General features: G+C 37.4%; 1 protein-coding gene across 1 annotated transcript in view; it reads right to left on the minus strand.

Annotated features, from left to right (window-relative positions):
- Positions 1 to 12,712, minus strand: part of LOC124174039 (rap1 GTPase-activating protein 2-like) — a 39,054-nt gene that overhangs the window by 10,485 nt on the left and 15,857 nt on the right. The window contains exons 4-7 of the mRNA XM_046553178.1: positions 12,447 to 12,698; positions 8,386 to 8,547; positions 2,594 to 2,702; positions 2,467 to 2,515 (exon numbers count right to left, since the gene is read on the minus strand). Coding sequence (XP_046409134.1) covers positions 2,467 to 2,515; positions 2,594 to 2,702; positions 8,386 to 8,547; positions 12,447 to 12,698 — 572 coding nt within the window. The remainder of the gene's footprint in view (positions 1 to 2,466; positions 2,516 to 2,593; positions 2,703 to 8,385; positions 8,548 to 12,446; positions 12,699 to 12,712) is intronic.

Raw genomic sequence — 12,712 nt, forward strand, 5'->3', positions numbered from 1 at the left:
TTAAAAATCTATTTCAATGCGCAGTGTATATCTCGTAGACTTGTACCTTAATTGTAAAAACCAATCTTTAGCCAAAAAATACGCTGTGTATGTTATTATTGATAATATGTGAAATTTACAAAGTTTTTTAATCCAACATGAAGCAATTGCAACAAGTGACGCCTCAAACTATAAATTTTATATCTACTATTTGCGGAAGAAATTACTTCTGCCAACCTAAACGAAAAGTGTGTGAAACTTCATCTTAGAGTGGGTGGAGTTAGACCAAATGACAGGTAGTGGAAAGAGAACAGGATAAGGAGTTTGAGATGGGCTTTAAGGGTTTGTCGAGGAGGAGGGGGTGGAGGAAGAGAAAGGGACAGGAGGGTGAAATAGGTGGGGGTAGGATGGTGAGGGGATTTTGGAGGTAAATAGACCGTAAGTGGCAATAATGGGGGATGAAAGCCTTTCCCTTCCATTTCGTGGTCTCTCTCCGAACGAGGAAGAAAGTGGCGAGATGATGGGACCGGGTATATGTCACCCAAACCACCATTGAGACAGCGCAGATTGGCACCGGGATGAATTTGAATGCAAAATGATTGGCTGGGCCGTTTATTAGGGGACAATAGACGCTGCCATCGAGGAGTTAAGAGGGTAGACTTTCTTCGCAAGCGATGCTGTGCGGCAGGAATCCCTCATTTGACATTTGGAATGCGATTAAAATAGACGAAATTCAATAGAGAGATGTGCTCTGTTCACAAAACATGCACTCGTTGAGAATTCTTAATCTTTTTTGAAAATTATATGAGGATAAACCCGAAAAGTTCGGATGTGCGTTTTTTTAGGCGTCATTCAACAAATAATAGCGTTTATCCACACAAATTTTCAACATTTACGAGCGTTGAAAATTCCTAAACGCTCCATCATCATGTTATTTTGTCTCTCACACTTAAGGATTGATTCTTAAAACTTGGATATCTATTTTTCAGACGCTAATTGCTGAAATTATTTTTCACGACTCATCGATGAGTAACTTAAAGTAGCGGGTTAATTTGCAGAGGAGTATCTTTTCGTGATCAATTGAAATGTGCGCCAATAAAATTTGACCACGTTTTCCCACAGCAGTTAATAAAGTTAAGTTATTTTGAATCTGTACGTAATTGGCTTAATCTGCCTGTTGAAACTTGTTGCGTCAATCGCGGCTGACGACAGAAAACTTGTGCAGCCTCCAATTGAGAACAATTAGCTCACTGGGGTAGCTGACGATTTCTCTCAAATCTGAAGGGCCTAGTGGATTTTGCGTCCCTTGAGAGGGCCTTTCACAATTAGAGAGTACCTACGATGGAGACTTCTGTTTGAGTTTCAAGCCTACAATTTTCAGCCTTGATCTCTCTCTTCTAAACGACCTCTGCAAGTATGCCATGTAATTCTGGACATTTGTGATGAAAGGGCTAAGCGGCGGGTGCCGTGCAATGTGAGGGATGTTGCAATACGACTTTTGGTCGCACGTATCCGTAAGCTTTCCTGTTGGAGCGTAACCAACGACCCTCGGGCTTCACTTCTTCACGCTGGCAACTGAGCTTTGACGATGTAAGAAACCAGCAAAGACTTTATTTTATGAAATACATTCAGCCCTAGCTAGAGACACGGAGCCAGAAATGTTCTTCGGGGGGACTTGGGTGTGTGCAAGTTGCTTATTTTGATGTTTTTTTGTATTTGCACGCATTGGGAAAGCGTAAATTAAATCAGTATAATATCTAGGCTGCATAGTGCAGAAAGTTAAATTCAACGTTACCTATTGGCAGAAATGTTACAATATCGAAAAAAGAAGAATAGTTTCCTCAGAGCTTGAGGCCTCCTCAGCAGAATACGCTTCGCAAGAATACATCGCGGATCAAGAAAGGACGCAACAGAAAAAAATATGATAAAAATAATGATAAAACCGATTCATACAAGAGGGATTGAATTCATAAATGCCTGGCTACAAAGATCAAAGTGCGATAAAATTGATTTCCGTGATCCAAAAATTGAATGGTACTCACGATTTACGTATTTTTTCGCAGAAGACTAAAACACCGCATGCTACGCAATGCGAGAAAAATTAAAAAAGTTAACACAAAAAAATCCAATTCACAATACAAACTGTGTTTTCGGTTTATATAAAAGGATAAAAAACAATTTGATACATGCTGTTCAAAACATCAAAGAGAATGAGAGGAAAATAAACAAAGGTAAGACCATTCATTTTTGAACGAAGATTCGTAAGGCACGAGCTGGTACGGTCTGCCTACAAATCAATCTTAAACCCTCCAGCAAAGATCACAAGAAGTTTTCAACCGCCCACAACCCCTTTCAACCCATTTATTTTAGATAGATCTCGCTGCCCTGACACTCCTGCTTCCCTCGCGCTTACTACCATTCAAAAACGAATTTGCTTTATTTCTTAGCTAGTTGTCGTTTCTCTGTGTTTCCAATTAAACAACGCACTGGAGCAGTCCTGCGAACTGGACCACTTCTTCCGGTCGTCGACCGTTAAAGTCGCGGGCGACGAGCCAGAGATTCTGGAGCTGCCCGCACCTCCAGCCGCTGAGGACGATGCCGCCGAAGACTGCTGCTGACTCTGCTGGTGGTGCTTGCGGATGCTGCGGCCCCAGCCCGCCGTGATTGTGCCCAGCCGCGAGAAGGCCCGCTTCACCATCGGGGAGTTAGGCACGCTCTTCGGCCTAAGGGTAAGATCGAGAGGCAGAAGAAAATATAGAAACAAAATAGGGAGAGAAACAGAAAAATACCACCAGCTCAAACAACTATGCCTTCTTTCCACCGCTATCTAGAATTATGATAGACTCTGATTTCATTTGTTGTGATCTTGGTATTTTTAAGTCATCCTGTGCTCAGGTTAAGTATTTTCAGAAAATAATTTGTATGGAGTTATCTATAAAAAATCTGGTTTAACTTATATTTCATGTTTCATTATTATTTTTTTTATTATTTCCAGTGTGATTTTAACTTATGTGATTATCACATGTTCGAAATCATACCTAATGCTAACTAACTATACTAAAATGAATATGATGTGGTCAAAGTCAATTCTGTCGATGATTAAAGGGTCAATTTTGACTATAATATGCAATTTTATATAATTCAAGCTAGTTTACCATGAAATTCTTCTTATTTAAAATTTTCAATTATTAATATTCATAGTTAAAAAAATTGACCTTGGTGTAGCGGCCTTATATGACATTGAGGTATGTGATGCTCGTTTATTTACTACTTTTAATAACTTATACCAGTATATAATTAAGTTTTGCGCAGAAGTATAAAACCGCGCTAAGGTATGCGACGAAAACTCAGAGGTGGAAAATTTTATCAGTGTTAACTTTATCAAGGTAATCTTTATTTGATAAGGTTAACACTGATATGCTAATAATTTGAAGATGATGTCCATACAAACAAGTGACACATAATGAGAAACTTGTTAACGAAAATTACCAATCACCTATAGGAAGTTATCTAATGATAATACATAGTTTATGGCACACGGTAGCTTTTTCGGTGTGCAATTTTATACTAATTAAGCGGTGTTCGAATCCTTGAAGTATACTTCACGGCATGCCATATTTTAATTGAAGAAGCATACCTCCAAGGATATAAAACTGAAATTGTTGAGTCGACTCAATGGAATAAGCGTGCCAATGTGCGGTCTGTTTCCCAGCGGACAATGTTTGTACACCATTCTCGGAATATTCATCGGGAAATGTCCTCCATGTTTATTAAAGTTTCGACACACGACTTGTGTATCGTTTTTAGGGCTCAGAGAGGATTATCCTAGATGGACCCATAAAAGTAGCCCCAACGGGCAAAGATGAAATAATGCTTATGTATCAAAATAAATATTTCCTTCAAGTTGCTATAAATTAGTATGCACTCAAACATAACCTTTCTAACCTCTTTCAGCATGCAAATGTGTAGCAAAAGAAAGGTTATTTCACTTTTATTCCTTCTGTGCTTCTTACAAAAAATCAACATACTCTTTCTATTTTTCATTTTATAGAGGAAAAAAAATTCTGCTACTTTCTCAAGAAATTCCAAAAATCTCTCTAAAGATAAACCCGTGAACAACTATAAGCGGCTCATTTTTTACGTTGGAATCTGTCATCTAATCTGAGAAAGAGACGCTTCATGAACTTGACCTCAACTTGAGGTGTTCCGGGGTGGGATTACCAGTTAGTATGATGATTGAAATGAAGCCTGTTTTTTTCATTTTAAAGTCAAGAAAAGCCTTCTGACATAATATGGAAATTCCAAGCAGAATAAATGATTTGTTTTTAGCGTTCTTGACACATTTACTTAGACCTCTAGAATAAAAAAATCTACCTTTTGTATACTTCGTTTTGTTTCATTTCGGGAAAAATATCTCGCGAAGTCAACCCTTTGACTTTCCAATCAAGCTTTGGGTCAGAAAATGTAATATATAGATCGCACACTATTGAGACACTCCACAGTCACCGAAGTGAATTGAATGTTTATCATTAAGGAATTAACAGCTTGGTGGTAAGGGGGAGTTCGTTGTTGGCAGAGGGGGAAGAAAGGCAAGGGAGGCGGGATTGAGGGCGTGTTCCATTTCAACAAAGGGCGGGTGAGAAGGGGTGGGGGGAGGAGAGTTTGTTTTTCGTAGGGCTCTAGAAGAGATGTGTATTAAGTTGAGTGGTCTCGTCTTTATCTTCACAGTCGTGAAATGGCACTCTGATGAAAAGAGAGAAAGAGAGGTAATTTTTCGAAAGATTTTTCTGATGAGAGTGGTGTTAGAGAAAAGACTTTTCATTTCTTCAGTTACGTTCCGAAATCAAGTTTTGTCGTTAATACGCGCCATTGATGCATGATTTTTTCACTGTATACACTTAGATAAACTTATTGGGACGAACAGAGAGTTTGCATTTTTACGCACGATAACATTTTTTCCACCATTTTAGCACAAGTTAAACTATAAAGTTAATGCTTAACCAGGTTTATTTTAAATAAGTGATCCAGTGTTTAGTGAAAGTGTGTAGTGTGTAGGTGAAGTAGTTTTTTTTTGTAGAGATGGAAATGTCGATTCAAGGTAAAAATAACGTTCTGCAAGATGAGTTGGGTCTTTCATGACTTTTTCTGATATTAACTTTTAATTTAATGAATGATCTTGATCATACTTTAAAAAAATTATTTTTAACAGTATTTATTTATCCCTCAATAAAAACTTAAGCAATAATGAGAATACGTGTTAGGAAAAAAATTACCTTTAAGTTGCAAATCTGAGAAACATTTGCAAATGGTGTATAATTTTGTAAAACCAGAAACACTTTTAAATTCGATAACATCTTCCAAATACGGAAAGCTCCCGAAAGTTTGAAAAAAATGGACAGTTTCACGGATTTTTCTGAAGTTTTATACCGTTATTTTTTTCATTTTACTATATCGTAAAAATGTATGCTATTGTAGAGTTAATTTAAAAAAGAATGCTTTTTTATATTTAAATCATTTCCACCAATGGCTCAAGTTTCTCGAATTTTACGAAAATATCAATATTATCCGTTATGCAATCGCTGAATAAAAAGTGGACGGGGCGAATGGTATAGGATGGTGCATAAGTTACTAGGGACAAATTATTGCAGGTGTAAAATAGAGGAAAAATGTCTATATGAAATGGTTAGCAGATAGGGCAGCGGAGTAGAGAGCTGCGTCAACCCAATATTCGGGTTGATTACTTAAGATGCTGATCAATATTTTGATAATTGTCGCGCATTTGCGAAAAAAAATATACCAGTTTTTATGATTCAGCTATGAGGGCAAAGACGAAAAAAACGGTATGGATACTACGCACTGTAGAGAAATGCAAACTGTATATACTTAGATAAACTCTATGCTATAAAATTGCAAATGGTGTATAATTTTGTAAAACCAGAAACACTTTTAAATTCGATAACATCTTCCTAACATCTCCCGAAAGTTTGAAAAAAATGGACAGTTTTTTCTAAGGTCTATAAAGAGGACGTTGACTCAGTTGAAAGAAATAAAGGTGGCTGTTCCACGTGGCGTCACCGCAGTCGGTCGCGTCTTCTCGTAGCAAGCTGGCAGAAAACGGCGGCATGATCACATTTGAAAACTTTTACCAACGGTAAAATTACCGAGTTGCGGCTTCATGGTACTTAAGAATATTAAGTAAATGCGGCAGGATATTAGGAAAAAATACCAATATACAGCAATGCACGGAAAAAAATGCGCACACTTTATCAGTTCCGGGTTCACGGTCGGCCGTGTTCATTTTACACTCAATTACGGGTAAAACAATATTGATAAATACCTTTTAATATAACTTCAGAAACTATGTGGGCATTTTTATGATCTTGATTTTAATCCGGTCCAAACAAAGTACGACAAAATTGGGCTCAAAATTGGGTTACAGATGTTTCGCAACGGCTTCAAATTGTGAATAAGAGCAAGGGATTTCCACCAAATAAAAAAAGGAGAAATATCCCTGTATAGAAGGCAAAGCCTAGTATTTTACGAGAAAATATTTGAAAATGTTTAAAACTTTTGTTGTCCATATGTTGTCAATTGATAAAAATTTTCAGTTAACCCGCGTTTTTTGGCTTGGGGTAAATCGGGTAGAGACGCCGCATACGGGATAGACTGCGCACTCCCCTTAGTTTCGGCTTTTCCTCGCAGATTGCGAGTAGATGCGTAATGCAGGGGCGCAGTGGATGCCAGGGAATAAGTGAGGATGTCTCGTTTTTTAAATTGGTTTTTGAAGATTTGAAAGCGCAAATTCTGAGATAAGTCTGGTATTTTACCTTCAAAAAGGGTTTTTCGACTTGCACTAAATTCGTATCGGACGTTGAACTAGTGCTATGTTACGACTGTTCGAGGTTTGCAGCAACAGTAAGTTCTGCTCGGAATGTTTTCATTTTAGCTACGCCATATTGGCCTTTAAGGCCATAGAGCCACGAGGTGCGGTGCCTCACTTGTAGGGAAAAGAACTTAACTTCGGTACACATGCCGCATTTCTCTCATACGAAATGTACGCCGCATAGAATGAAAATGATTTCAAATGAATTATAACGCATTTTAATCAACGTCATAACTGTTTTAGTTTGCATGCTAAAAATGTTTTTGCGTGGTGTAGAATATAATTATTTTTACACATATTTTGACCAATTGTTTGCTAAGTTTGCACAGAAAGTTCTGACTTAAGCAAGCCATAACTTAATTTTATTGCCTTGTTTTATTTTTCAACTTATATTTTGGAATTAAAAATCTCCTATTAATTAAATCTCTGTTAACTGAACTTTTTCGGTCGAACTTGTATTTTTCAATAAAAAATGGATAAATATAGCCAATGTTAGTTAAATTTCTTGGTTTTTACATGTGAATGTTTATAATGTAATGCCATGAACCAAATTCTAGTTTTACAATCTGTATATCAGTTGAATTAAAATCGTAGAAATGTACTATTAGTTAGAAAAAAGTAAAACATATCAAAAGTATTTGCATGTTTTATTTTCTCAAAATTTAAATAATGCGAAAATTTTTCTTTTTTAATGGAGATACAGAATAAAGGAATCATTTTTAGTTGGTTTTGATGACATTCGGCGCATCACCCTTAGAGGTGCGGCTTGTCACCCGTAACAACGGGGTAGACGCCGCGATGTAATGTTTTACGAAAATAACTCTTACAGCTAAGAGGAGAATGATATAATTTTCCATTTTTTGTGTACGCCAGAAACAAGACTAGGCACTTAATTTAATGGAAGGAGCAAAATATAGTTATTTTATAAAATGTGCGGCATCTCTCCCTGATTTACCCTACATGTCAACGTTTCTTCCTCTCTAACTTTTAAGCGACAAAGCAAGGGTTTAACCAGAAAGTTTAACTAATCAAAAGAAAATATTTTTCATAATTATGCGGCTTCACGGTACTTAAAAATATTTAGTGAATGCGGCAGGATATTTTTGTAAAAACAAACAAAAGTGATCTAAATACCGCATGAAATGGAAGAAAATCCACGCTTATTTTCTGTTCCAGATTCACTGCCATAACCGCGGTTCATTTTATGGTCAATTGCGGGTAAAAAAATGAAGATAACTAGCTCTTCATATAACTTTACAAACAATATTAGTCCTGAAGAGGTCCCCGAGAGAGGGGAAGAAACGTTGAATTTTAAGCCACGAGACGAGGGTTAACCCAAAAGTTTTATTTATCGAAAGAAAATGTTTTTCATAATTTGAAGCCGATGAGCGACTTCCACATGTTGTCAGGCTGAGCCCAAAGTTATTTTACATTATAATGGACGGGGTTGGAGCCAATATCACAAAAAGCTCCACAACATTTCGAAACTTTGGTTTTGGGACTGTGTTGTTGATTTGTCTCACCTGGGTGTTTCGATGTCCGGGACCTGCAGGAAGTTACTGCTCTTGGGTTTGCTCTGCTGCGGACTGTGGAGGGTGGGGACGGCGCGGGCCAGCAATTCCGCCACCGGCACCTGAGGCGATCCGAAACCCGTCGAGATGCCGTACAGCATTTCCTGGAACACCCTGCAGGGCGAGAAACGGCCGGGAGGGAGAGAGGAGAGTCACGCTTTCAACAAAAATAAAAAAAAGACACTTCTCGAGCCTGCAGATGAACATGTTTCCTTTACAGACTTATATTCTTAATTGAGGGGAATAGAAGCCAAGGGGTACAAGTGATTTTCTTTCCTAACAGAGCGAGGATGAAATCAGGTGAAGAAAACAAACGAGATCTAGAAACAAACGAGGTGCATTTTATTCACCACTTGATGTCAACACAGACCAAAGACTCAATTGCATCCCTTGTTCACCAGGTTTTTGCTTATTTATTCCATCAATTTCCATACCTAACTCTGTTTAGAATAAAATAACTTGTACCCCTAGACTTCTCAACCCCTCAATTGAAATAGCTCTGAGATACCAATCATTTTATTAATTAAATGTGGCAGGGTATTTCGGTAAAAATAAAAATAATCTGTTCTAAAAGATATTGTCCATGAACTATGAATTCTTTTGGGAGTGAATAGTTGGGGGTGTGAATTGAAATGAATGTGGCAAATTTCCGTTTTCAATAAGTATTTAGCTAAGGTAGCTGCCACTCTATGGCTTTAATTTAATTTTTAAATTTCGTTCAAATTGTTTTCACCTCAAAATTTCCTATCCGTGGGTTAAAAGTTTTCGAAATCCACCGCATGCTCAACTTCTCATTTATTGCTTTAGTTATGCTAGAGGACGATAACGATTCGAGGCCATATCACTCATTAAAAACGGCTGGACTTGGGTTTCATTGAAGTGATATCGCGGAATTTATTTGCATGAAATTTACTGGTGAGCCCTTATCCATGAAATATTAAACGATTATAACTACACAAGTGCCTTGGGTGATGAAAAAACCCGTATTGTTGGGAATGCGACCACTAATTTTGCAAACAGAGCGCTACCTCCAACCCTACTGTCGGCGTCAAAATGATGTTCCGCTATAATTTGAAAATCTATATCTGGACTTCAGTGCATGCCATAGTAATGCGTTATTTTAAAGGAAATTTTATTCTCAATTCCGATTTTTTTACGAAAAACTCAAAAATCAAGAAACGCGAGTGTGATAAATGACTCCGCGCACCATAAAATTAGCCGTTTTGTCAACTTCATGAACTTTGTAACTCAACCTAGGAAATACCACTGCATTTACAACATTCATATTCAACAATAAGTTGAAAATATTAATGTAGATTAATGAAATGGTTTTTGCGTATTTTTAGAACGCATATTTTGTTGTAAAATAACGAAACTGTTTAAACACTATCTAGTCCTACAGTTTACCCCGAAAGAAAAAATAAAATTGATAGAAACACTTCTTAATTTATTTGAAAATTTTCTTGGATCCATAATCTATTTAATCTCTTAATCTAATCTCACTTCCATATTCTTGCTTCTTTACAGCTGGGCCCTGATTTTATCACCGCTATTTGGTTTTTGAATAAACTGTGGATGTTTCTTCTGCCATTGTAGAGAACCTCAATATCTTTTAAGATTCCAAGCATTGTGTTCTAATCCACATTGTCAAATGCCTTTTCTAAGTCCACGAACGCAAGGAACGTAGGTTTTTTTGGGTACTTATACATAGTTGAAAGTATTTTATTTTTTTATTTTAATATTTTTTCCTCCATCTGATTAAAAGAAAAATTGAATTTTTTTAGGGCATATTAAAACCTCGAGTATTCTGAATATTTTATAATTCAGGTCCCATTGAAGCATTTTGGTAGAAATATTTTCTTCACATATAAAATTACGCAAATGAACTATTCCCTATTTATAATCATCGATTCATATTCATTAATAACCCATGTTACTGCATTTTTAGTCAAGATCTTCCGATGAATTTTGGTAAGATATCTTACGTTGATAAAATATTTCTATATAATTCAGCTTATTTTCCAGTTTAAGGACCTATTTAAAGCTTGTATTAAATTTTAACGGAATATGAAACAGAACTTGATTTTGAATGCAAAGTATGCATCATACGTTCATAGCTTTTTCTTTGAATGAATGCTTTATTGCGATATTTATTACTTTCAGTGCCAAACCGGATTATAAATAAAGAAGCTGTTGAAAGCTGCCGCTGTAATGGGTTAAAGTGGCAAAAATAGTCTGACTGAGATAAAAAATTAATTACAAGGGAAGGGAGAGAGACTTGAAACTTGTTGACTTGCGCAACTAGTGAAATGAACATCTGAGCTGACTTCAAAGGCATGAGTGGATGAAAAGGGGAAAAAATCCCTAATCCCTTAATCACAATGAATGAAAGCACTCGACTGGAATAACAAAGGCAGCAATAAAAAAGATTTCCTCATTATATGGCTCCTAAAGTTTCAGACGTATTGATTTCTTTTCATCTCGTGAAATTAAAATTTTAACCATCGCCTTTAAACGCGCGCGTAGAATGTATAGGAAAGATCATATTTCCATTTCTATCTCTATTTGATCATTCATCGACATAAAGTAACTAGAAAAAGTCATTCATGAACCTAATTAATGAAAATGTATGTAAATGTGCAAGCGTCATGCAAATAAATTGGTGAAATTAATTTGCATTAGACTACCTGTTGTTTCATTTTTATTAAACTTATTTAGAGGTAATTTTTTTGTAAAAATGCTTGAAAGGCAAGTAATACAGCTAAAACTATTCATTTTTATTTTTAATGAATACACAATTGGTAAGCACTGCTCTATCAAATGTCTTTACGCGCAGTCACGGGAACGGGTACGAAGTAATACGTATACTAAATAAATATTGAATAATACCAGAGAAGCTTTTGAATAATCGGGGATCGGTTCCTAGTCGAGTCCAATCATCTATTAGCAATTTATGGGAGATAGTCATGATATGAAAATTTTTATCGTTTAGAGAACCTTTGTCCATACGCATATTTAGAATATTGTATCCAAGTTACAAAAACTGCTGCAGTAATTAAACCCTGAATCCTGAGGAAAGGGTAACAAGTGAAAACGGGGGTTGCTATTAAGCAATTGAAGTCATGATTTCTAAAGCGGCGGAAGTCCATCTGAAAGGAATTCGGGTATGAATTCCTTTCAGATTCCTTTCGGGTTAATCTTTAATGTATGTACTAATATTACTGCTTACGTAAATTTAAATTTTTTAATGAACATAAAGTCTGCATGTGGAGAACCTATTGCATGCTGAATGTTTCGAAATTTTATGGAGTTTTTGTGATATTGGTTTCAATGCGGTCCAAAATAAAGTACAATAACTTTCGGGTCAATCGGAAATGTTTAGATGGTGCGCAACGGCCTCAAATAGTGAAGAAGAGCAAGGAATTTCCACCCAGCCAAGCCACATAGTCCTGTGAGGTAGGCAAAACCGAGTATTTCGCCGACAAAATTTTTCATAATTTAAAGCCGATGAGCGACTTCTGCACGCCGGCCGACTGAGCCCAAAGTTTTTTCACTCGATTTTAGACCGGCTTGGAGCCAAGCACAAAAAATACCATTTCGAAACTTTTTGATTTTGGTATCACCCTAATGCAGCAAGCGGGTGATTGGCCACTCCTCTGAATGAAATAATATTTACTTTTATGAGTGGAAAACTATAATTCCCTTACGGTTAGTAATAAATATTAGTACGTCCATACTGTGGTGGATACAGGATAGGGACAAGGGGAGGCTAAGTGGGGGTTAAAATTCCAGCAGTAGTCGGGGTCGGAAAAAAATTACCATTTATCTAGTGTAAATTGGATACCCAAAGCCCCCACCCCCCCATAGATCCGCTACTGTGTCCATGCAATCCCGATGTTCCCAGGTTAGTATGTAGATTCAGAAGTAGAAACTGGATTTTTTACCCATATGTATGGCGCTACTTTGTGTACCATTCGCTGGGACTTTACGCTGATATTCAGGGCCTCACTCACCTGCTTCTGACGCCCAAAATGGCCCTCACGCCGATGAACTTGACCTTCTGCTTGCTCTGTCCCACCATGAAGCAGACGTCGAAGAGGGCAGCGTTGTTGTTGGCGTCGGCGCCGCCCAGCGACGCCGGCACGTTGAGGAAGACGCGCGTGAAGTCCTTGGCCAGCTGGTCGTAGTCCTCGAACTGATCGCGGACGGAATCGAGGAGCGGACTCGAGGGCCGCATGTGGCCGATGGGACGCCAAGAACCACGCCTGTGTGCACACAA

This window comes from Ischnura elegans, chromosome 2 (assembly GCF_921293095.1).
Source record: "Ischnura elegans chromosome 2, ioIscEleg1.1, whole genome shotgun sequence".
NCBI classification, from domain to species: Eukaryota; Metazoa; Arthropoda; class Insecta; order Odonata; family Coenagrionidae; genus Ischnura; species Ischnura elegans.